The sequence below is a fragment of the Semicossyphus pulcher genome, unplaced genomic scaffold (assembly GCF_022749685.1).
Source record: "Semicossyphus pulcher isolate SPU_LCO1_2020_fin unplaced genomic scaffold, fSemPul1.0.p SCAF_19, whole genome shotgun sequence".
Classification (NCBI taxonomy): Eukaryota; Metazoa; Chordata; class Actinopteri; order Labriformes; family Labridae; genus Semicossyphus; species Semicossyphus pulcher.
Genome location: NW_027211692.1, coordinates 6348941 through 6375296, shown reverse-complemented (window position 1 = coordinate 6375296; position 26356 = coordinate 6348941). Strand labels below are relative to the sequence as shown.

Sequence of the window (26356 nt, the reverse complement as noted above, 5' to 3'; positions counted from 1 at the left end):
AGAGCAAAAATGTCTATAGATATTGTGAGAGTGGGTGTGTCATCTATTTTAAATCATGACAAAGGTTAACCAGAAATGTAAAGGCGGACCACTTACAGGGTAAGAAAACTTTTGAACAGGGTTTTTACTATGAAAACTTATCTATGAATAGCTGCAGTGTGTAACTGCAATTAGGCAACAGTCATTGATTAATTATTAGACAATGGGTCCATGCACAAAAGTCATTAAAGGGGGGGTATTATGCTAATTTCTAGCGTCATATTTCACTCTGTGATACCTGTGGAGTAGCTTAGCATAATTTACAGTTAAAATAATTTGTCTCACACTGGTGCTCTGTGCAGGTCCTCATACAGCCTCTGCCTGAAACGACTCAGTCAGTCCTGTCCCTTTAAGAAACCCCGCCCACATGTCTTGTGCTATGTCACGTGTATTTGTGTAGCACCTTTTGTTAGTGATTTGTATTGCTTTGTTTGTTGTCACTTGCTTTGCACTCATAAAAAAATATAAACCGCGCCCCTACAAGCCCGCTTTCTTCTGATTGGCCAGCCCCCCGAAGCCTGCTGAGAGCATGTAGAAAAAACTGTGTGAAACCTGCCGTTCACAGCAGCCTGCGGGCTGAGCTGAGAAGCCTGGGGATTACTCCAACATACTTTTACCTACAGATCTGAAACTTCACCCACGTTTAGTCTGGACATCCAACATTGTAATATTATGTCTTAAAATGTGAAACAGCATAATACCCCCTCTTTAAAAGTCTTCATAGAGATGTCACAGAGGTCACTACTACCTCAACATGATGACATTGCATCTACAAAAATCACTGTGATGGGAAACACATAGATTTACATGGTACCTGCTGTATGTCTGCAAAATGATTTTAAAAAAGATTAGCTCTAATACAACGTCACATGATTTATAGTTAAATGGTTAAAACATGCAAATTCACCAGTATAACCCCTCTAACTCATGCATCTCTGATACACCAAGAAGCCCGTTATTTAACGTCGGCTCGGTGTAAGATGACCCTTGATGAATGTTTCAGACTTAAATGTAACATAATAAGAAATATTTCATCCTTTTAATAGAGTCTAGTCTGAGATAGAAGTGTTACATTATAAGTGGGTAATCTGAGATATCTAATATAAACATCCTTTGTGTCGTAAGAAGGAATATGTTAATTAGAAAGTCTTCCGCTAATTGCAGAGCTCACACTCGGGCCCCTCGCTGCTCTTTGTTCACAGATTGACTCAGATTTGTCACTATTGCTGTGTATTTGTTGGGAATAAAAGCTGTTGACATGTCCCAGGTTTAGCGCAGTGGAAGCTTTTGTCTTAACAGGTGCAGTGATTCATTCTGCCGTCCCCTCTCTGTGCGCTGCGTCTGCACGGAGACTCTCCCACTGTGACTGTTTAATTAGTCACCGATGTCTGTGTCAGTGTTTGAGCGCCGGGCCGCCTCGCTCCCTCGGTGACAAACTGTTGCCAAAGAAACGTATCCGCGGCGAGCTCAGATCCACTGATGCCGAGGGGCGGCTTGAAGAGTTCAGGGGGTGATTGAATTGTTTACAGCTCTGCGCTCTTTTTCACTTTTCTGTTGGGAAATATAGCATCATTTATGTCTGCTCGGCTTTTCCTTTGGCATAAATCTGAAGTGACTAATGGTACGCGGTGGCTCCTTGCCTCCAAACGACACTGTGAATATCAAAAGGATTGATCAAAGACTTTATTAGCTACAGCGCTCAAGACTAACCCTCACTAAGATTTCTTTGTACCGTGTATATAAGGAATCTGACATTTCCAGGCTCGCTCTGTCTTTTTTTTTATGGTGTGCTTATTTTCTGCTGACATGTTTTTTTTCTTCAGTCCAACAAAACTCTGGAGATTCTTTTAGCTCAGCTTATGCCCACTGGCACAAAGTATCTTCACAGAATCACAAATGTACTGCTGAAGCAGAGCCAATAGATGTAGATGATGAAACACACAGTTATTGCATTAATTGGAGAGTTCAGAGTTTAAAATAAGGATTCTTTCCCTCCCTCTTCAGGCAGGAACGCTTATTTAGAGATCATTTAGCTTTGAATGTAGTTTAAAGTTAATGGTTTGAATTTGAGACGGATAAGTGATCAGAAATCTGCAGCACCAACTTCTGCATACCTCAGAGCTTCAAATGAAATACCTCAGCATCAGCTCATACACTTGGAGCAGTCAGACCCTCCTCATGCAGATCTGCTGACTCCAGTGCCACCCAGAGGTCTTTACGCAGCTGCATCTCTGCCGCACTCTGAGTTTAACTCTCTAACCTTGACGGCCCTCTTCGATCAAGGCTCTGGTGTTTGTGTAACGTCTCGTCTGAAGAGTTATTTTTCCGCTCAGATCTGAATATCCCTCTAAATACACCCCCGTCCTCTTCTGCCTCCCCTCTTTCTCCTCCTCCTCTTCATCGAGCCGCCGTGTCGACCTTGATTGTGAGAAGTCTGATCATCAAGGCCCCACCGACTTCCTCCTTGTCTGACTTCTAAAAAAGGATAAAACTAAAGATTCAATCTTGCCAAAATCGGAGATCTCGTTAACATCATTAATCTTCAATTGTCATCTCACTTTTCTCCCTCCTTTCTCCCCTCCTTTTGTCTCTCTTCCTCTCTCTCTCTCTCAGGTCTACATCCCCTGCAGAACTGCTATTGTCCTGGCCAACGAGGAGATAGATTACTGTTATTAGAGGATGATTGTCTCCACAGAGACCAGGATCGAGAATGGATTCCAAGCTCAAACTGAGTGTTAACAATCACCTTCATCTCAAAGTGTCAACCTTGCACACAACCCAAACCCACTTTCTGTGTTTGAGTCTTTTTCTAAATGGGAAAAAAAAGCATTTTGAGCTTTCAAACACCATCTGCAACCTTAGATGCTGTGTAACCCCATTTACCACAGATTGCTCCATTTGGGAAGCGTCCAACCTAACCAGCAGCTAGATGCTAAAAGTTTAAACCCTGCCGAGTCCGTCCGGCACCAGCCAGCAGACATTTATAGGCTCTGTTGAATTTGGCGTGTCATCTGAAACACACGAGCGCTGACTGTGGCACAAAGAGGCCGCACTGCATCATTCAAACATGACAAAAGCAGAGAAAATGAGAATATTTCAGAGTGTTACATTAAACTTGATTTAGTGATTTTGTTGTGGTGTCAAAGACACGCAGAGATTAACAGTTTTACCAGCACTGGAGATTCAGAAAGTCAAGGTATTTAATCACTGTGATCCATCTTTGTTAATTTGCATTGTGGGACATTGTACGTATAAAAATAATGTAATTTGCACAAAGTAATAAGCCGTGTTGAATTATTATGCTTTTAATGGGTGTCTGAAACATTTGTGTTGTAATGTTTGAATTTATGCTGCTGCTGGGAGCGTTTATGTGCTTATTTATGGCCCTGTTATTAAGCCAGTAATTTGCAGCAGAAGCAAAGTGATAAAATCACTTGGTTTGGATTGTTCAGTTACATTTTACATCACATCTTAGCTGCATTACACAGTTTCTTTTTTCTCTTTTCAAAAACTCATGCACAGTTTCTCCCACAGTAGATCATATTTATGTAGTCGTGAATGTCACTAAACTCTACTGAAATAAGTTGACACTGAAGCTCCACACATAAGTTACAGATGAAGTCGGACCCACACAGCAAACTACTGTAAGAAACTGAGATCCATGTGCACATGTTCATTACGTACTGTGGCATTCCCCCCGGATCATTCCAGAAACACACTGACGGAGACCGACACGTGCCTCTTCCAATTAACTTTGGAGACTTTTGTCTCAACAAACTTGATTATTGAACAATCAGAGAGCGGCTGCTTCTCCCGCGTTCCCCATCGCTTTAATGTGAGCAGGTTATTGATCCATTCAAATGTGTACGATCTGAGGAACATCACTGATGATAGGTGACTGTTTTTGTGACGGTTCAGCCAACACTTCATTAAAATACTCTGTAATAAAAGAGCCTTCATCTGTTGAGGCTGAGAGTTGTAAGTGACTGTTCTAATTGATCCGTTTCCAGCCTTTATGTTCGTTTGGTTTCATCCTCCCTCTGAACGTCCCTCCTCGCTCTATGAATGGATGTCTTTTGGATTATTCTCAGTATTCTCTCCACGTTTTATCAAAGCTACACTGTTATAAGTGAAACAAGAGCTGATTTTGGGCATCCCAGATAAATGCTAATGCCTTGGTTCCCTGCCATAGATACTGTAATTCTGTGATCCACACCTACTGCATTATTACACATTCTCAGCCATTTAAGCCGTGTATTGTGGCATATGGCAGCTTTTTGATCCGCCTCCCCTGCAGCTGAAGAAAACAAATTTATATTCAGGACGGTCCTCCTGTGTTTAGCCAAAATTATCATGAACATGTCATTCCTTTTTGTGGAACACCAAAGCATTAAAAAATGCCTTCCTGCACCTCTCTGCGAGCACAGAGAGGTTCACTCTGCATACGTTTCAAACAACGAGGCTGAGAGATGGAAGTGGAGTGTTTAATCATCCCTCATCTGACCCAAAGTCATTGTCATTGTACCCATGCCAAAATAAATTGTCTGCATTTGTTTTCAAAGTAAAATTGATGTGTGATACACAATAACTGTTGCAGCATATTCCTTTCATTATTACTAATGATAATAAATCAGAGCCTGTCGGGCCACGAGAACAATGAGGATGAACTGCATGTGCTGATCAGACTGCTGATTCCGTCCAATCACACGCTTATGGAAATGTAGTCGCTTCAGCATCCTCCAGAGTCGATCATGATGGTACTCTGTCACCAAGTGCTGCACACACAAACTCCTCTTCTTCTTCTTTATCGTCGGAGAGTTCGTTCTAATGTTGGACTCTGTTTTCCATTGCCGCCTGTCTCACTCTCACTTATCTATGAGGCATCTTATATACAACAATAAGACATTCCTCAATAATCTTTGATATTTCAGGCCTTAAAAGCATCTGTTTTCTAACTGGCAATAGAGATGCTGCAGGGTTTAGGTTTGACCAAGCACTTTGATTAAAAGAAATAACAAATGACTGTTTCTTTGTGTTATTTCATTTGGAAAAATAAAGTCCTGAAAAGTAGATATTGATGTCCTTTGATTTCATTTTGTTTTTGTTTTAATCATCTTTTTTCTTTTCATGTGCTTCAAGACAGATCAGGGACAACATGAGCAGTCATCTCCATGGCTGGGCCTGTCTGCTTTTAAACTGCAGTGTACCAAGGACAGGCTGAATAACACGTTTTCAGATTGGCAGGTTTGAGACGTCACAAACCTAAGGAGCCAATCCCGTTAATGGACGGGGTGACACTATGCATATCGTTAGGTGCAACCTATGGCAACCACTTCAGCGATGCGCGAGCCAGCTGTAACTGTCATCGTAATTTTAGCAAACTCACTACTGATAACTAACCTTAACGCTTCGACTACCAATCACTACATTTCAAGCTTGCTAAGTTTCAACAAGTTGCCACCAAACGATGGCAGAGACGTGTTTTGTTTGGTGGTTGAAAATGTGCATAGTGGGCGGGGCCTATGCAGATTCATACATTTTTAATGAGGGAGAAGGAGGAGATGCCCGGGGAGGATTTTACAAGGTAATTACAGTTTTATTGAGCAGTTTTATTTGTCAGTATTTCTTTGTACAATTTGTACTTTTTTAAATGGACTAGTCCTTAGATACATGTGTGACAATGCATAACATAATGTTGATAGTGTAAACACACTACATAGGGGAATACAGGGAAATAATACTGTATAGTCAGAAGTTGCCTTTACTTTTGCCTTTAAGAGCAGCTTTAAGCCTCCTTGAGACGGTATTATATACTGCTCCTGCTGTAGTGGAAGAGTGGACCAGACTTCTGTAAGAAAAGCCTTTTTTTTTTTCTTTAGGACGACAAAAGAATCAGCTCCGCACTCTGCACTTCAGTTGAGTTCAGTTCACTCTGCACATCGGGTCTCAGTTTCCATTTGGTGACCATGGAAGCTGAAATGTTACAGAACTGTACAGAGAAGCCGCCTCAGTGATTCCCACAACATGATGTAAGGAGGGTGAAAGACAACTCATCAGAGCGTAATACTTACAGTTTCATTTCCTCGGCGTCTGCACTTTGTGCTACTTATACCAGATTATGTGTCTTTGTGCGCTGCAGATACGAGCAGCGTTTAACAGCAGCCGCACTAAGAAAGCAGTTTGGGAAGATCACACGGAGGCTTTGTCGAGGTCGTTTCACAAAGGTGATGACTCAATTCTGTGGCAATTTCTGGGGTCATTCAGAGGGTAGACTTGTTCTGTTTTATGTGTTTAATTCCTTCCCTGTTTTCTTCTAACTGCACATGTTCATTAACCTCCTGGTGTCTGGGCAGCTCGCTGGATTCAGGTGCGTATTTTGAATCTGCATCACGTCTCATGCAACTTTTCTGCCTCTCACTTTGAAATAAAAGCAAAATGCCAAAAATAAATAATTCCACAACTCCCAAAAAAAACCCCTCCTGGCCTTTTCCACAAATGGCCCTCAGTTGTTTTATAATATTCATGCGCTGCCACAGGGGATGCATAGTACAATATAATGCAGCCCAATCCAATTACCATGCAAATGTGTTCACACAGTAAAACAGCAACAGAAACAACTCACAGCAAACTGTGGCCTCAGACTCACCTGAGTTAAACCAACAGTGTCTGAAGCTGCACAAACTCAACCTCCAGCCTCACAGATGTTGGTGCGTGGCTTTTTCATGTGAGGCCGCACTGAATTTTACAGATGTTTACGTTATTGAATGCAACCCCCGTGGATTTGACTGCCATAAAATATGCAGTATACAGTATGTGTTGTGTTGTACATGAGTGGATTTTATGAGAAACCCTGAAAGCACACAGTGTACTCTGGGTTGTAACAGTTTGTCTTTTTGTATTTCTTATGGGCTCACAAGGGTAAAAATGCCTGGAGGGAAGATCCAGCAGAATGCAATATTGTGGAAGTCAGAATTGGGGCTATGACATGCACAAAGAGGATGTTTTCAGAGTCTGACCCTGGAGACTGCACAAGTCAGGGAGGGATCTCAGCGAGCACGCTGCAGCAGCTCTAATACAAACTGCCTGACATGATTTTCTCTTCTGTTGCTTCAGCTCTCAGATAAATCCGCGCTGAGGCCGAGGCAAGCCTTTTAGAAATTAGAAATGTAAAGTTAATTGCATGAATTTGTGAAATGTTTGTTTGGTCATGTGGCAGTTTATCTGCTGGCAGAGAAGAAAACAACCAATGAATAATTTCAGGAACAAATGCAGAGAGCCATTTAGTATTCACATTCAGAGACCAATAAAGCGACAGAATATGAAGCCGCAAACGGCATCTAATGTCATGATAAAAGAGGTCTGCACTGTGGAGGCTATCTGATGACTTCCCTTTCTTTTGTATGATATTAGAGCTGTAACAGCACTGCATTAAAAAATCTGTTTAAACACAGATTAGTCCTTCTATCGCTCAGGTTCGGATACACATAAGCAGGAATTTTAAACCCGCGCAGAGTCAACGTCCTGCAAAATCATAACATACACTTTTAATGTCAAGAACTGTGAGAGAGGTAAGTGTCTTATTCTCATTAATCATCTGTACATGTAGCATATACTGCACATGAATAATGAATGAAGTTCAGCTAACACATTAGACTCCTTGGTCCTTCTTCTCCTGAATGTGTGGAACACTACAGAAGAGCTCATGTTCTCTCCATCACTTTTTGAAGAGAGGCAGCCTGTGGATTTCAAGAAGGATCATCTCCTGGAGGTGTGAACGCCCGGGGCTCACACTCTGCACCCTCATCCTTCTCAGGAAAGCCTGTTGTGTTTTTCTAGGATGGTGAGATACTGCTCTCTATGACTTTAGTTTAGGACATTCAGAGGGGACAAATGCACCATGAAAGAGGGTATATCAAACGTGCTTAATAAAAAATTAACAGGTAGTCTATAGGAGGCAACAGCTGCAACACAGGATAGTTTTGCCCCTCGTGCGTTGCTGTTATATTTGAGTCACAGAATCTTGTTTTTCTCAAAGAAGAAATGAACCTGAATCTTTAAAAAAAAAAACACTGAAGGTCATTTAACAGCGCTAACCACCGCTCTGAAGGTGTTAACAGAATCCTTAACGACTTTGAATTAAGCAGGTAAAAAGAAATCACGTCACCTTGATTAATATACAAATGTTATTTTATGATTTAATGATACAAAAAAGACAATTTTGCTTCTACAACTTTTTCCATCTGGTTTGTAGAAATGAGCGCTGCACAGTGGTGCAGTGGTTAGCGCTGTTGCCTCACAGCTAGAAGGTTCCTGGTTTGAACCCCGGTTCGGACGAAGTGGGCCTTTCTGTGTGGAGTTTGCTGTTGTTCTCCTCGTGCATTCGTGGGCTCCCTCCGGGTACTCCAGCTTCCTCCCACTGTCCAAAGACATGCTCATTTGGTTCATTGGTGACTCTAAATTGCCCATAAGTGTGAGTGTGAAAGGTTGTTTGTATATAGCCCCTTTCCCACCCGTCTTTTTTGCTTGGTGGGAAAGGTTACAATCGGCATTCAGACCCGGGTCAAATGACTCTGTAGTACCCCCAGGTAATTATCTTCTCGGCTCCGATCGGCAATGATGGGGACACAAAACCCGGGTCATGCTAAACTCCACGCCCTTTCCAGCGCAATGCAATGACACACATTGAAGTTTCAGCCGCTGCCACGTAAATACAGAACAGCAACATACAACAGCGAATTTGTTCTTTGTTTCGTGCAAGATGCAGCAACACTGGCAAGACAGCGAAGTGAGACAGTGTCTTCTGATCTGAGCGGAAGAAGAAATAAGGCGACAGGTTTCCGGCGCAATTGTGACGTCAGATGGTGATGCAGCAGAAAGAGGCAAAAAGGAGAATACTCCACTGGCAATGGGAAAAGAGACAATCGGCATTTATTAGTGGGTCTGAAAAACCCGCAACAACGCGCTATGTGTCTGCCCTGTGATTGAATGACCATCAGTCCAGGGTGTACCCCGCTTCTTGCCCAAGGACAGCTGGGCTCCAGCCCCCCGTGACCCTGAACAGGATAAGCGGTATAGAAAATGGATGGATGGATGCAGAAATGAATCAGGTATGTCATTTCTGGCTGCCATCTTTGTTTGAAAGGAAACAGTGAAGCAACTTGGGAAACTGGTAAAAAATCTGCTTTATTGTTCGGAATATATTTCAGGATTGTTAGGAGGGTTTGAGGAGAGCCTGTTAATAGTTCTGTAAAAGGGATAAGTGTAAATGTTCTTTATCTCTAATTCTTCTGACAGATGCATCCACTGTTTGTGTCGAGCCTAAACATGTGAGTGAGCTGTCTCCTTATTAAAGCATGAAAATGAACTAATATCAATCTTCTCATCTGACTTTCAGAAGACAAACAAGTGAGTCACCCAGAAATGTTTGTCTTTTGAAGCCTGAGGACGAGCGATCTGTGGCCTCGCGGGTCAAACTGATTTGATTCTTTCCTTTTATTGTGACTGATGTGATTGTAAAGATCATCGGGGGCAGAATCCGGCTGTACTCTGGTGTCAGCGAGGGAGAGAGAAGATCAATGTGAGCGCTGGGACTGTTGTCAGGCCCTGCAGAGAGCAGACAGCGCTGAGATCCTTTTGTCATTACAGTCACTTTTTCATCTTTATGCACAACACTGGCAGGGACTGCTTCCCATGCAGATCCTTGGGACCCACAGAGCCACTTGTTTTCTATTGTACGATGTAATTAAAAGTATTCTCCTGGTGTCTCGTGTCTATTCAGTCTTCATTAAACTGCTTGCATCAAGTCAGAACTCCAGCTCTGGTTGATGAAGCGGGTTAAGATAAGTTCATGGGAAACAATCCTCCAGAAAGGCACAGATACTTCATCTAAAGAGGACAAAATGCAGCGATATCTGTAGAGGAGGAGCGTGCAAGTATTTCTTATGAAGTACTTCCTTCAGCGAGTCCCACAGGAACTGCATTACTTCAAAATCACCTTAGAGCTCTGTCTCCCATTCATCAAGCTGATGCACAATTGGCCCACAGGGTGAGCGGCAGTCAACCATAAATCTAGAAATGTCAGATAAGGCAGCATATACAGCACTTCTCTCACCAATTACGTCTTAGTCAGCTTTGATACATGTACATGTTACAGTCAGAGCAGAGAGGGGAATCATGAACAGCACCCAAATGATCTCTACAGCCTCTGCAGCAAGTTTCAGCAAGGACTCTGACATCTCTCCCTGGATGGATGGAGCTCAGTCATGACTGCCGCAGTTCCTTTGTTTATGCTGAGCAGTCTGTGAGGATCCCTTTGCATTGATAATCCCAAATCCTGGGGTAGACGTGGGCATATATTTATAAAATCAGTGTGGAATAAGAGGATCACGACATGGTGCCGCTCTGCAGCCACAGCAGGAAGCTCGTAACAGAGCAGAACAGCTTTGTTTCCAAACTCAGACTTTTGCAACTTCACATAAATCCAGAATCATCCGTGTTGATGTGAATGTTTGTGTGCAACCACGACAGGAAGGAGGATTGCAGGGGAAGTTATTAATGAGCGTGTTATACTGATATAAATCCAACTTATATAAAATAGGGGTGTAGATATTATCGGCACGTTATCGCTATCTGCTGATTATTGTTTGAGACAAATGACATATCAGCTGATGCCGATATGTCATAAAACAACGCTTACATTTTGCCTTAATACTCAATGATTCCCTAAAAAAGCTTAACGAACATTACAGTTTTATTTGAAAGAAAATGTTACATACAAATATGGCTAAGTTTAAGTACTTTTCTTATATTGCTCAGTGAATGTGTACATTTTAAAAAGCACTGTATGATGTTATTTCTGTATCTGCCAGTGGGCCATTACAATAAGAATTGGCATGATATCGATTCCACCACATGGGAGACTTGAAATCTCTACTATTAGTTGGAAAAAAACATGCGCCTAATATATCGGTATCGAATTCGGCAATCGGCAGAAAGGGTTGGAAAATATCGGCATATCGGTTATCTGCAAAAAATCCAATATTGTGCATCCCTACTTTAAAATGAAGACCTGTCTAGCCTACAGAACATGTAGCCGTTTGTGTTCACCATCCAGGATGCCTCTAAAATATCCACCGGAAGAGGGGGGGTTTCTTTGTAAAGAGCGCCATCTGGTGGCTGCAGCTTGTGCTTGCAGAAAGGGAAACATTCACAATCAGATTATTTTATTAATCGGGTGGAGACACCGGAACAGACAGCTGGGTAGACACTGTCTGTGTGGGCTGGGGTGGATACCCGGATTTGTGTGCGCGCGCGCGCGGTTCTGTGTGTGTATGTGTCTGTGTGTCTATCCCAACAGACCATCTGTCAGAAGTTTGATTGATGAAGGCTTTTCACGCGGCTATTGTCAGGAGTGGAGTCGCTTCAGTAAAAGTGGCAGCTGTTTTTTAGTCATTGGCTTCTTCTAAAAGAAGGTAAGACGTTTAAAGTTTAAAAATCTGACTCTCTTTGGAATAAAAGTTGCTTTTAAACAAAAGTCGCTTTGATGATATTTAGAAGTTGAAAAAAGGCTTGCTTTTCTCGGCTATGTGTATCTTACTGTAAGGAGGCATTGTGTCCACATGGCAAGGCAGGAAGGACACGCGGCTGATGCAACTCGGAGAGATCTGAGAGCAGATACGATACGATACTGTTCTCTTTGTAAAAGCAGACTTTAAAGTTGCCCAATGCGCTGCAAGGATCGTCACTAACGAAAAACTGTTTAGAGATAACGTAAAAGTTTTAGTTTCGTGTAAATGTTCACAGTTTGAATGAAGACTGAGCCGTGAGCACGCGGGCAAACATTGCCTTTTATAGCCCCGCTTAAAGTGAGGGGGAGCTGTGGACTCACATGAACCCGCACAGAGAGTGTAATGTATCAAATCAACCCTTCCCGCACATTTTTCATCACTGTTAACTTTTGTATAACTTTACACATGAACAAAATGCTCAAAGTGTTACTGTAGGCACATAATGAGACATTTATTTTAATATGTTTCAGGCTCTGTGTTTGTTACTATGTTAAACTCTGGTTGTTCTGTTCACCTCAATGTGATATTCATGCTCTGGAGACTTTGTTGAGTACGTTTCTCGCAAAATAGTTTGCAGTTTTGCAGAGTTAAAACAAAACTTAAGTACAATAAATCAGTTAATCAAATTCATATTTATGTGTTTCATTCACATTGTTCTCATGTGCAACAACAGGAGAACATCAGTGGTAAAGTTGACATGGATAATGGAGGTCAACTTTGATCAATTAATTCATTTGTGCTTAAGAAAGGTAAATGTCAGGGTTTACTTTGGGTTCACATTAGAAACTCTCTTTTTACTTTAACACATTACTCACAGGCCCATGTTTACAGGTGTTCTTAGTGGATGTAGTAAATTATCCTGTCTGAGGTAAGACTCGGAGTTAAAAACATCTTCAATTCTTTTATTTGCAAAAAACGAATGTTCATCCTCAGCTAAAATGAGGTTTCAGACGTCAGTAAGTCTAATCAGATTGGTATCTTCCGTGTGGTTTTTTATTACACTTCATTCTTCAATGAAAAGACTGTAGAGTACAAAAATAGTCACTACTTTCTCTTAACTTCTTTCATCTGCTCTCAGTGCTTTTTATGTTAACCAAATCACCTCCCTTAAATAAACAGAACAGAACAGTTGCATGCAGCATAGAGCAATAATAAGCCACTGACCAAATCAAATGCACCCTATATAAATTCTGTATCATGCACACGTGATGTTTGATTTCACAAAGGTCATCACTGCTTTATGTGTGAGGAGTGTTCTGTGTTAGTGTATCGCTGCAGCACTAAAGCACTTCTCAGATGGACATTGCCAAATACAACTCGCATACATTTTCAGGTGGCGTGAGGACACAGGCGAGGCTTGTTAAGACTTTTGTAAGTAAAGACTGAAGGAAATGTCACGCAGCCAGGGAACGTGCCAGGAAATGTTTTGAAAGAGGAGTAAGTGTTTCCTGTCAGGGTTTGAATTCAGCTCTTATTGTGGAACAGATGCTGAAATCTGTTGATTTGGTATTTATTTATTTTTTGAGATTTTGAAGCATGAAAACTGTAACATACATACGTCGGTTACAATTACTTTAGTGGCTTGACACCTTCACCCAGTGTTGGTTAGCAAGGCTTCTAAATCCAGGACTATCTGTTTGAAGTTGTAATCTCGAAGATTTCAGTTGCGTTTTCTTTGGCGACACCTGTGGCGATAAATGGTAACTGCAGGAGCACACTTCCCAGATATCCAGACAGTGTTGCATGTGTGACATCCACGGTTGGCTCCGGTTGTAAGTCTTTTGCCTTCATCTTTTTTTTGGATTTTCAGTTATTTTTGAAGTTGTATCTGTAGTCATCCATCTTTTCTTTGTTTGTTCAACCATAGTAGATTACTGTTTACTCGCAACACTTGCAGAGACCTGAAAAGCAGCCGCTTAGCTCCGCCTACCCTCTCTGACAGACCAACCACTGCTGGCTGATGGAAAACGCGTCACTAACTGGGCGCCACTTGTGATTTTTACCACAAAAGTCGCCACAGACACCCAGTCTGTAATACTGTAAATGCAAAGGCTTTCAACAGTGGGCCATAGGCTCAATCACCATTGTGTCATTACGCGATAGATAGTGACTTAACAGACTTAATCTTTGACATTATTACTTTAACCATTAGAATACTAAGGGTTCAGAGAACCTCCTGCGCTCTTCTCCTTGTTATCACTGACAGAAAACATTGTGCAGGTTTTTTGCATGTATTACAAACCTGTAATGATCAGTGTTTATTGTCTATTTCTAACGGAGAGTTAGAAAATAAATATAAAAATTATGTCCCTGACGTGTTAGCCAATTAGGCAATGAAATTATTTGTAAGATATGCAAATGAATTCAAACATCCTCGCAGCATTTTAAAAAGGCAGTGTGATCACCTGTGTGAGTTTATTCCTTTTTAAAATAATGATACGGGCTGTGTGCCAGCCAGCGGGTCCAACACTAAACTGCGACTCTTTCTGCAGAGACGCTTTCAATATTCGCACATGCACGTGTAAAGATACAGTTCCTGAATTACCAGGTGGCCACACATGTTTTGGGTTATGGTGCAGATTCTGGATTTGATTTCACTGTGACATTTGGGATTTGGCATGAAGTCCAAACCATGAGAAGGAACAGAATGCAAACAGAGAGACGAGCAAGGTCACACCAGCTGAGCTCAAACAGGACGACTGTGTCTGACGCTGCACCTGGCCTCAAACCACGGTGTCAACATCCCACAGTCTGCATCATGGATCGTACTATTAATGGCTGTACTGAGCGTGTGTGTGTGTGTGTGTGTGGAGCCTGATTATACACAGTTGATAACAGTTATCATAAGGACGGGAGGTTTGTGCTAATATGCAGTTACAGTATCAGCAAAATGTTGATGGGAAAGATACAAAACACCAAACTGCTGAGAAATTCAGATGTGATTTATCGGTCTGTCATGTAAGAGATTCCTTTCATAAAGTCTGAGTGGTTTCGGGCCATTTCTGTCTGCTGTCTTTCATAAAGGGAAAGAAACGTGTTTGCTTTACACCCACCTTACAGCCTTTGTCTGTGAAGCTGTATATTCTAATGGAAGGCTGCTGCTGTTGTTGTTTTGTCCTTCATAGCTTTAACGCTACAAGGTCAACGCGCCCCTCGCGGTGGTGGCACTAAGGCCTAAATCCCTTGAAAGGAAAGTTTGTTTGGCTTGTGCAAGCTGTCGGTTTAACGATCGCGCTCACATGGCACTTTGTTTGGTGCATCCCCGGTTACACCACGAGGGCAGGTGGGCTTTTTGTAGTGCTGCTAAATACCCTCCGCATGCCAAGCAGGAACTCGGTGGTCCCTGAATCTCCTCTCTGCTGCCGCTTTCTTTTAAATTCATGCACGGAAAATAGCAATTAAAGACAGTCGGCAGCTTCGCTCACATTCCAGGTAGAGGAATGTCAGGTTGCAGTGAAACCCCTGGATAATGTGTTTTCCCAGGAACAGGTGGTTCTGCAGGTTTGCTGCAGGATTCAGCTTTCAAATGAAGCCAACCTGGATTTTCACGTGCAGTATTATTAGAGTCTAAGTCGGCCGTATTTTAGGGATTTAATGATTTATTTTTTAGCTACAGTCAAAACTTAATCGTGTTGATACCAGCCTCGCTAATATCGAGGCCATATTGTTTTGTATTTTAATATAATTCTAGTTTAAACGAGCTCACATGTGTTGTATAAAAGTTTAGCCTGATGTCCTAATGTGACTCCGCTGTCTCCTCCGTGCGTAGAAACAATGTCACAGCTCGCATAAAAGGCATTTGAAGGAGAAAAAGTATTTTCCCGTCGGCCAAATAGTGACGAGCATGTGACTGACTGCTATTCCAAACTCACCCACATGCCCGAGTTGCGTCATGAGCAGGTGTCGGCTTCGACGATTGGCCGAGAGGAGGGCAGGGTCCTCTCCTGCCTACCCTCCTTTTTTAGCTCAGGCGCAACATGTCTGATCTCGTGCCTGCTCGGTATGCACCGAGCGCGGCCTGCTCTCGCCCTCTTTGCCCGTGCTGCCATTTAACAAATGCTGACGCTCGCTGAACATGTGAGGGCAGATTTACATGCCCTAGTTTTGTTCACTTTCTGCCTGTTGTGAGATGGAGATGTTTAATCTTTATATTCACAAGGATTGTTTTGTCTTCTGCATGTCGGTCTAATCCAACTGTTGGGCCAGTATCAGGTCATCGTAACTAGGGCTGGGTATTGATAAGAATTTCTCAATTCGATTTGATTCCGATTCATAAGGTCCCAGTACGAATTGATATCGATTTTGGTAGTGGTGTTTCAGTTACAATATCAATGCATCTCTAACCTGGTGCATTATCAAAATGTTTTATGTTTACAATGAGAATTGACCCCAAAGAAGTTATATCATGTACTTTTTATTTAGCATGACCAACACACAGCAGTCAACACAGAAATAACAATTTTATGAATTAGACAGCTTATGAACTTTTTCCGATTTTAGTCTGAACATCTGGCTCAAGGTTTTGATTAAACGAACTGGGCTTGTGCCATGAGCGCGAAGAACAAAGCCACACGAGACTAAGAGATATGGGGAAATTCTATTTATAGTACAGAAATATTATTTTATCTACTATAATAAATAAGAAGTGCACAAGCATCTCTCTCAGTCTTGTATTCATGGTTCGACTGTATAACGAGAAACCTGCCAGGCGCAGTCCGTCTTGCATGCGGGGACCATGGCTGTCGTCACAGCTGCTCCACAGTAAGTGTCTGAAGCCCGGGGGCCATGTGATGTGTCACTGTTCTATTTGTGAGCTGAACACCTGAATGGTTTGTACACTAAGAGGCGTCTGCATCACGTGTCAACGCTCGCTTGTAAACGTCTCTCAGCTCTATTCTTCTGAAGCTGACTGAAATCAGTCTGCAGGCACGCTGTGGAAGAAGTGCTTCAGTGGATTTATAAGCCTAAAGAGGAGAAACTGTGTTTCAGTAAAGACGGAAGATCCTGATTGGTTTTGTGTTGTGGAAGTGAGTATTGTTTGCGCTGTTGGTCAGGTCCATATGTGTCCCGCCTGTGTTGTTTTAGAGGAGGCTTTGAAATGAGATCTTGCATTGCTCTGCATACTTACTAAATTAAGTTATGAAGTTATGAAAGAATCTGCAACATCATGGTTTGTTTTGCCTTTTCCTTGTCGCATGCAAAAATGAGCCCTTCCTGCTTGACTTCACATCACAGTATCTGCAGAAGGTTTTGTTCAGGGGACCTAATTTTGCATCAGGTCGTTTGATCAGAAAAAGTCAGCAACCATTTTATATCTCGGGTAGTTTCAGCTGTATCGGGAATAAGCTGTGATAGAGTGTGACTACTTCCTACACTCTTATCTGGTACAATATACCTCGATAACCTTTAATAGTACTGCCAATAAGATCATAAAAATAGACATAGTATCTTGAGGAAGTAATGGGCTCATGTAATCTTTAGCTTTTGAAGTTATTTAGACTTACAAATGATGGTTTTATTCTTCAGTATGATCCACATAGAATGCAGAAAATAGTGTTATTATTATTATACTTCTGACTGATGCATTGAAATTAAAATATGGCAATGTAAGCTTGCAAATTCAGCACCTACAAATATGCTTACATATCTTTCCATAAAAACTTTGCTCCTTGTTGTTACGTTAAAGAAAAGCAGAGACGTTCATTGAAACAATAAGAGGGAAAACAAAACGTGATTGGATCCTCAAATTTAATCGACACGAGGGCCGGGCGATATGGCCAAAATCCTATATCACAATATAGGAATTTTCATATCTCGATAAACATATATATCATGATATAGTTTAGTTTTCTGGTAATTCAACAAATAATTAGTCCATATGAAATAACCACATGTTGAAGCCTATTTGTGGATAATCCTGTGTGACTTAAATACTTGACAAATAAAAAGTAGTGAGTGTCCCTTTTCACTCGAGTCCTTTTCTGTCCATGTTAATAAACAGCACCTCCCTCTACGGTTCGCTCCAGGTTCACTCCCACGTGTAAGAATCCGAACGTAAAGCGTTGTCAAAATGACGTAAAAATTGCCGTAAAGCAGTTCAGCCGCTGGTTTTATGACATCACGATGGGGGCGGATCCAGACTTTTTTGACCGGAGTGGCCCAACTGGGGCACTGACTTACGCAAATTAATAGCATTTAATTAACCCTTCCTTCTGAGCGTAAACAGAAGATGTGTGGTCAGAGTAACAATTTAAAGTACTAAAGGAAATGTTGAATGGGTTTAATTTGTTGTGTTCTTATTTTTCTTTTGGTATCGTGAACTGAAATGTATTCATATATCTAAGGTCACTCTGTCGTGTGTCTTAATCAGGCGGTTTATATTGTACCACTCTCTTTGTGTTGTCTGCGACTGATGTTGATGTCTGAAGGCAGTCAGTACGATTTTCCACGACCCCACTCCTCGACTCGAATGAATAAACAAAGTTGCATTTTAGCTGCATTCACCAGTTAGCCTGTTTATCACATTTGGTTAATGCCCATCATGGTGAAAAATACTCCAATAGCAATGTTGTAATTTTCATGTTTGTCTTGTTACACCATCCAAGCGTTCATAGCGATGTCCTACATCACTGAAGAGGGAAAAGAAAAGAAAAGCACACAGAAACATGTCAGATTTATGCATCAACACTTTGTATTCATCTGTTTATTGGCATCAATCAGCTAACATAACCTCAAACACAAAGAACTCAAAGACTGGCTGTCAGACAGCTGACTGGCTGTGATGGGACTGAAGCAGAACAATAGACTTCCTCTTGTCCTTTATCTGTGTACAAATGCAGAATAAACTCACTCTTGTTTTGTTTTGTTGACAGGTAAATAATCTTCTGTAGAGCATCTGGTGCACCCTTCCAGCCAGGATGATTCTGGCCGCACTAAAGGACATTGGGAAGCAGCTCCTGCGGGTGAAGGTTGTGGACTGTAACACGGAGGAGTCCCGCTTGTCCCGATGCCTCAACACGTTTGACCTGGTGGCGCTGGGCGTGGGCAGTACGCTGGGAGCTGGGGTCTACGTTCTGGCTGGAGCTGTGGCCCGGGAGAGCTCGGGTCCTGCCATCGTCCTCTCCTTCCTCATCGCTGCCCTCGCCTCCGTGCTGGCCGGTCTGTGCTACGCGGAGTTCGGAGCTCGTGTCCCAAAAACCGGCTCGGCTTACCTCTACAGCTATGTGACGGTCGGGGAGCTGTGGGCCTTCATCACAGGCTGGAACCTCATCCTCTCTTATGTTATTGGTGAGACTCTTTAAATAGAGAAGGAAAGGAAGTGACTGCTTTATCAAATATCGTTCAGTTTACATTAATACATCATTTTCTCACAGGAACTTCGAGTGTGGCGAGAGCGTGGAGCGCGACCTTTGACGAGCTGATTGGACGGCAGATTGAGGCGTTCTGCAGGCAACACATGACCATGAACCTGCCGTTCCTCGCAGAGTATCCGGACATATTCGCTGTCTTTATCATCATCACTCTGACAGGTGAGGACCGTCTCTCTTGTTTATCTAATCGTTTCTTTTCTACATCAAACATCGTGTTTCACACCATCTTTTTTAAACTGCCTGCAGGGCTGCTTGCGTTTGGAGTGAAGGAGTCGGCGTTGGTAAATAAAGTCTTCACCTGCATCAACGTGCTGGTGCTGGTGTTCGTGATCATCTCCGGCCTGGTCAAAGGAAACCCAAAAAACTGGAGCTTGAACCCTGATGAAATCCTCAATGCATCCAGCAACTCCAGTCTCAAGTGGGTGATATAAACGGCTTCCTCCAAAAATACATAACGTGTCTAATGATTTGTGTTTCAAATAATCAAATGTTTTCTTTTGACTTCCAGCGTTTTTGAACCGTTCCCACCCAAAGAGACTCTGGGTGAAGGCGGCTTCATGCCGTTTGGCTGGTCTGGAGTCCTCTCCGGTGCCGCCACCTGTTTTTACGCCTTTGTAGGGTTTGACTGCATCGCCACAACAGGTGAGCTGAATACATTCAATTCATAATCAACACGCCTTACCGCTACTCTCTGACATCCCCAATTCTGTTTCCTCCCCAGGAGAAGAAGTGAAGAATCCTCAGAGGGCCATTCCTATCGGGATCGTGGCCTCGCTGCTGATCTGTTTCGTGGCGTACTTCGGCGTGTCGGCCGCCCTCACTGTGATGATGCCGTACTACATGCTGGACAAGAACAGCCCTCTGCCGGTGGCCTTTAAGTATGTGGGCTGGGAGGGAGCCACTTACGCAGTGGCCATTGGCTCTTTGTGTGCTCTGTCGACCAGGTAAGAGGCTCTCTGCCGCTCTCAGCATGAGGAGGGGTGGAGCTCTTTAAATGTTGGCATGAATAACTCAAGTCCAGGACACTGCATGTTTGATTTCATTTTATTTACTTGTTTTATTTGCTTAAGTGGAGATAGTTATGGCATTAAAAATACTCAGCCCACTCATAAGCTCGATGACACATGTCTGAGCCGAGCAGTTGGATCTGAAATGATTCTTATAAACTGCTTGTAGGAGACGGATGTTACTTGACACACTTTCAGAGGCCCTGTGGAGTTTTCTTGTCAACAAACAAAGTCCTTGTTTACATTCAGTGTTACTCATTGTGTGCATCCCTGAGGTCTAACCAAATCGTTGAACACATTTCAGTCCACATGAAACATTTGCAAAGCAGATTTGTCTTTTGAACATTGGTTGTTGACATTAATGTCTACTTGCTTGCAGTCTGCCCTGCAGGCTTGTTGCGTTACTGCCTCCTGTAGATTAATTGGATTGTGTGGAATCATTGACAAAAGCACAAGTTATCTGCACACTTTGGCCATGTGGTCAGAAACTCCACGATATCATTAATTTATCTTCACGTGTCTTTAGTCTGAGAAATGTGGACATGATGTGGTTTTGTGCATGTGTGCTATTTATATATTGTTTAGAAGCAGATGAATTTGTTGAGTGTTTACTGAACATTATGTAGCCTTATCTTAGCCTAAGCATTTGCAGTGACCGTCCTCAGATGGTCTAGAGTCATTAACACCCTCGTGTCTAATTTTGTACTTTTGGTCTGAGGCTGTTTTTCTGGTTCAGTATCTCATTTCGGGAAATCGCTAAAAAAACTACTGCAAAAAATATTCAGACTCAAGTGTGCTTTATCCTCCCCTGTGATGTGTTCTAATTGTGTGCATTCACATGCACGGCGTGCTGTTTTCTCTCTCTCCCCTACTAGCTTACTAGGCTCCATGTTCCCTATGCCCAGAGTGATCTGGGCCATGGCAAAGGACGGCCTGCTCTTCAAAAGTTTGGCTAACATCAGCCCCCGAACCAAAACCCCTCTAACAGCTACAGTAACATCAGGTGTTGTGGCAGGTGAGGTCAAGGTCTAAACCTACTAACTGGTTGGGGTTCCTGTAAAAAGAGCCCTAAAAGACACTCTTGGTGCACAAGGCCTCAACGAAAGGGCAAAACCAGAACCACGATTAGTCGTGCAGCACAAAGACAATCCTGCAGATTAAACTCCTTCTCCAATATTAAATAATAATCCAGTATCTGTACAAAGCTGACGCAGGTTTCTGGCTGAGAACGGCTGCAGTTGAGGCCTTGTGTGAAACCAGAGCTCTGGTTTCTCTCAGTTAAAAATGTCTGCCCCCTCCTCCTTCTTCCTCCATCCTCGGCTTAGTCTCCTCGGCTCCATGTTTCCTCTTCCTCGCATTATCTTTGCTATGGCTCGCGATGGTCTGCTCTTCTCGTTTCTGGCACGTGTCAGCGAGAGGAAGACGCCCACCATCTCCACCTTTGTGGCCGGGCTTATGTCTGGTAGGTGACTGAGCGGAGGCCAAAGCAACAGTGCCCCCTTGTGGAAGGAGGATGGTAGCATAAAGCAGCTTCAGTGTTATGAATGGGGCTTTTATTGTTTGAAAATAAACTATTTAAAATGTAAAATATTCTAGAGTTAAAATATTTGCATTCTATTGTTGTGAACCTTCTTTGTGTTTGTGTTTGAAGAAGTCTGTCATCCTGCTGACTGTTTATTTGTCTCCTGTGTCCTGCAGCTGTCATGGCTTTCCTGTTTGACTTGAAGGACCTGGTTGACCTCATGTCCATCGGCACTTTGCTGGCCTACACTCTGGTGGCCGCCTGTGTGCTGGTCCTCAGGTAGCCCTCATTTCACAGCTTTTATATCCACTCAAAGGTTAACGGGAAACTGAGGGATTTACAAGTCTAAAAAACTTGTACCTTCAGTTTTAATTTGATACTAGAAGATGTTTTTAAACATGGCTAGGATTTAAAATATTTCTTAGTGTGTCGTCAGCCACAGGAAATAGCAATTTTTTCTAAGTCTGTGTTTCCGTCTGCAGGTACCAGCCTGAGCAGCCCAGTGTGGCCTACCAGATGGCAGACACTCAGGATGATGAGTCTTTCAGCGAGGGGAAGATGGACATGTTGCCACAACCAGACGATCGCTTCACCATCAAGAATCTCCTCAGCCCCTCAAACAAGGAGCCGTCCCCTCTGTCCGGGTTTGCCGTCAACATTTGCACCAGCGTCATCGGTGAGGAGCTTACACAGCCCGGAGAGCGCTGGACGGATGATTCAGCCGGTTACTGATGCAGAACATCATCTTTTCTGTCCTATCCTCCCCTGCAGGTGTTTTGGTGTGTGTGTTCTGTGTTGTGGCTGTTCAGGGAGGTACGGCCGCCTGGTCGCTGTTTGTCCTCAGTATGATCCTGGTGGTCTGTCTCATTCTCACCTTCATCGTGTGGAGACAGCCGCAGAGCAAGGCCAAGCTCACCTTCAAGGTAAATGGTGTAAAGAGGTTTTTTTCTAACACACGCTGCTATTTCCAGAATGAGATGTGATAAATGACTCTGCCAACTCATTAACCCCTTCCTACACTAACAAGCTTGTTCACTGTCGTTTAACTGCTGTGATGCGTGAGCAGTGCAGCACAGTGAACAGAGCAAACACCAACGAGCAAACAGAGAAAAGAGGACAATTCAGAGTTTATTGTGCTCCTAACCTGCTAAACTACACAAACTTAAGTCATCTGTAAACAGTCTAATGATGTTCAGTACACACATTTGTAGTTGTTCAGCTAAAGTTCATTAATAGAATAAACTTGCAGACACGTTAAACATTTCATTACTGTTCAGTCAGACTCCAAGTAAGTGCATACAACATTTTATGCTGATAAGAAATTAATTATTGTTATTGATATTTCAATAATGTTATTTACCCCCCACACTGAGTCTTATGACAGCATCATGAGAGCACAAACGGTTTGTCCAGCAGGTCAGAGATTATTTTAAACCAGTTGGTTTCAGAATTTAGCTTCTAAATCATTTTTCATTGAATCCTCAGATTATTGCTTTTACATTTGTTTGCTTAGTTTTTGCTGTTAAGAACTGATTGTCAGGGATTTCCCTGCAGCCACAAGTGTACTGTAACTGTTCTAAATATTCAAAGTTGTAAAGTCACTACTTAAATACGAGCTTTTCTCTCCTCACAGGTTCCTCTGCTGCCGTTTCTCCCAGTCGTTAGTTTGTTTATCAACGTCTATCTGATGGTGCAGCTCGACAGAGGGACCTGGTTGCGCTTCGCCATCTGGATGATTTTTGGTACTTTTGATGTCCAACCATAATAAATATTATTTGTTTTTTACTTTGAAAAGGAATTAATGTCTTTGCCACCGTGTTTCTTCACCATTTGTAGGTTTCTTTATCTACTTCAGCTACGGGTTTCGAAACAGTGCCGAGGCCGTGCTGACCACGTCTAGCTCCTACACACCGGACTGCTCGATAAATGGAGAGCCCATGGCCACAGAGAAGAAAGCATTCATACGCATATCGCAAAGCGGCAACGAAGAGGACGACGATGATGAGGAATCCTGAGGAATCAGGAGGTTCAACAATCTGTTCTGCAAATCAAACATCAAAAAATTGCTGCAAAGGAGACAGGGACCTTTGTTAACTCCTCAAAACAGAGTATTTTGCTAAACCTGAACTGAACGTGATAGAAGTGAAAAGGCTTATTTGCTGTAAAGGCTAAGTCCAATCATTTTAGTTTTTATCCCGCCAAAACAAAAGAGATTATATATTAGAAAAGATTTTAATGAGGTGAATAAGAACCTTTTTCTATTTTATCATCTTGTGGCTGACGTGTGTGCGTTTGGCAGACTTCCTGTTAAATGTTTGTCACTCGTGTTGCTGCATTTGGAGGCACAGTGCCGGTTTCTGTGTCCAAATGGCGATAAACAGTTATTGCAGGAGCACACGTCCCAGATATCCAGACAGTGTTGTATGTGTGACGTCCACGGTTGGCTCCGGTTGTAACTCTTGATTTTCCTCGCTGACGGTCGCTTTCCTTTTAAACTGTTCGCCTTCAACTGAGCGTCGAGTTTGTTTCTTTTTTTTTGAAGTTGTATCTGTAGTCTTTTTTTTTGTTTGTTCAGACATACTAGATTACTGTTTACTCGCAACACTTGCAGAGACCGGAAAAGCAGCCGCTTAGCTCCGCCTACCCTCTCTGGCAGACCAACCGCTGCTGGCTGATGGAAAACGCTTCACTAACTGGGCGCCGCTTCTGATTTTTTTCCGTGAAAGTCGCCGCAGACACCCAGTCTGTAATACTGCAAATGCAAAGGCTTTCATCAGTGGGCCATCGGCTCAATCAGCATTGCGTTACCTTATTCGGCGATAGATAGAGACTTTTATATATAGAATCGACATTTACTTGCATGAAAATCTTCGAGATTATTACTTTAATTAAGAATTAGCAAAAAAATATTCTCAAAGTCAGCTGAGAACTTCACTTCAAGTTTACCTTAAAGGTACAACTTTGTGTGGAGATATTTAGCTCCTGAGAAAAGTACTGTACAGAGAGCACAGCTGTGTACCTGTTCTTTACATTTACAGTATAACTCAGAGAAATGGTGCTCTGAATACTCTGGTACACTACTGTGTGATCAGTACGTCTCTGTGTGAGGAGTCAATGTTACATGAATTTATCTTCTGGCTGGTTTCCTCAGCGCTCAACTTTATGAGAGATCAAATGCACGGCACAGTGTTGTCTCCACTTGGGAAATACACCTTGTTAACCAGCCAAAGACATGAAGCTGCTAACGTGAGCTGATAAAGCAGATATTTCAGAACATGTATATCAAGTGCCTATTTCTCAATTGAATGTTACACCTCCTTTAGAGGATTGATGTCGCTCGATCAGCAGCTAGAATTGTGAAATCTGTGTGTTGTCTGGAAATAGTGCATATGTTGGATTTTAAAAGGCTTATATTTATAATAGATAAAGAGAAGTTTCACTGTAAAGATCATTTTCACTTTTAGTTCACACACATTTGAATCTGGGATGCAGCACAATCTGTTGGTGACACATTTTGAAAAGCCAGAACTCAAAGTGTGCACTCAGAACAGCAACAGGTACCTCAGGCACCAACATGTCTAAGAGTGCCTCTGCCAGTCCGACAGTATTTCATGATTGTGGAGATGAAAGCTGTGAGTTAGTGTGAATTCAACGCGCAGCTTCGATCTGAACTCTGGTGCAAATCTCTTCATTGAGTCCATTTTTAGGTGACAAATGTTTGTTTGCTATTTATGATCCATTGAGAGAAACTATCGATGTGACCTGAAGCCAAAATCTGTTAGATGATTGGATTATATATCAAAAGCTATTTTATTTATTGACAGAGTCACAGGAGAGTTTTCTAACGACAGCATTAAATTAGCAAACACATTTAAAATACTGGATAGTTTTGTAAACACAGTTTATGTGACTTTGGTGCGTTTTAAGATATCAGTGCAGATAGTTAAATACGATACGAAAATGACTTTCTGCCAATATCTTTTGCAAACAACTTTTGCCTTTAAAGTTGGAGATTATCACGTCAAAGTTTGTTCTCTTTCATGAGCACACGTCCATCACCTGTTTTTTCACATGTTTCATGCCTTTTTGTAAATATATGTTTCTTCTCATTTTGCAACTTTAACTGTTGTGTCCCCACATATCACCCAGCAGCTGTCAACTATACAATCTTTATAAGCCATATCAATATGTTATATCAATTAAATACCACTAATACAAGCTGTGCCAACAGTATTGTAACATCATCTCCCTTTTCCGTTAGCTCTAATACTCTAAAAGCGTAATGTATCACTGACAGTGATCTAAAGCTGCATTAAATTCTTCATGTCTGAGGCTTCATCCTATTTTTGTTTTATGGAAACATTTGCATGCTGTACTATTTATATTTTTTATGAAGCTTGAAAAAAAAAAAAAGACGTGGATGTTGTGGTACTGTGTAACATCTCAAACAGGTTTACAGTGCGTCAGAACAGTAAGCTGGGTGTTGTCTTCATGCTGGTTGTGGTTTGTATAGTTTCTGCTGTAAATAAATGATGCTGAAAGTTAAAGCCACAGACTGTCTTTGATTTTTTTATGACAATTTTTTATGTGTATTTTCCTGTTTAAAAATAGTTCCGCTCGGAAAATCTGTTTATGGATGACCGATTTGGACTGATGAAGAAATCTTTTGTGGATAATTTATAAATGATATTTTGTCCAGTGATTCCTACTGCTAATGATAGTAATTATAATAGTGGAATTGTATTAATATATGTTTAAACAAAAAAAAAAAACATAATTTCGTTTAATGATACAAGTGAAGCCCTTAAAACTCGGACACCTGGAACATCTGGATTCACTTATATTTACGTC

General features: G+C 42.1%; 2 protein-coding genes across 2 annotated transcripts in view; both read left to right on the top strand.

Moving 5' to 3' along the window:
- The window catches only part of gbe1b (glucan (1,4-alpha-), branching enzyme 1b), an 89346-nt gene extending 85760 nt beyond the window's left edge, over positions 1-3586 (top strand). The window contains exon 16 of the mRNA XM_069669048.1: positions 2653-3586. Coding sequence (XP_069525149.1) covers positions 2653-2715 — 63 coding nt within the window. The 3' untranslated portion in view covers positions 2716-3586. The remainder of the gene's footprint in view (positions 1-2652) is intronic.
- A 7758-nt stretch (positions 3587-11344) lies between these two features.
- Positions 11345-26036, top strand: LOC138596935 (high affinity cationic amino acid transporter 1-like). Its single transcript, XM_069668414.1, has 12 exons — positions 11345-11510; positions 18479-18893; positions 18980-19135; positions 19223-19394; positions 19485-19618; positions 19698-19920; positions 20859-20998; positions 21682-21784; positions 21988-22181; positions 22277-22428; positions 23139-23247; positions 23342-26036. Exons 2-12 carry the CDS (start codon positions 18524-18526, stop codon positions 23518-23520), a joined length of 1932 nt encoding a protein of 643 aa, XP_069524515.1. The 5' UTR covers positions 11345-11510; positions 18479-18523; the 3' UTR covers positions 23521-26036.
- Positions 26037-26356: the final 320 nt, after the last annotated feature.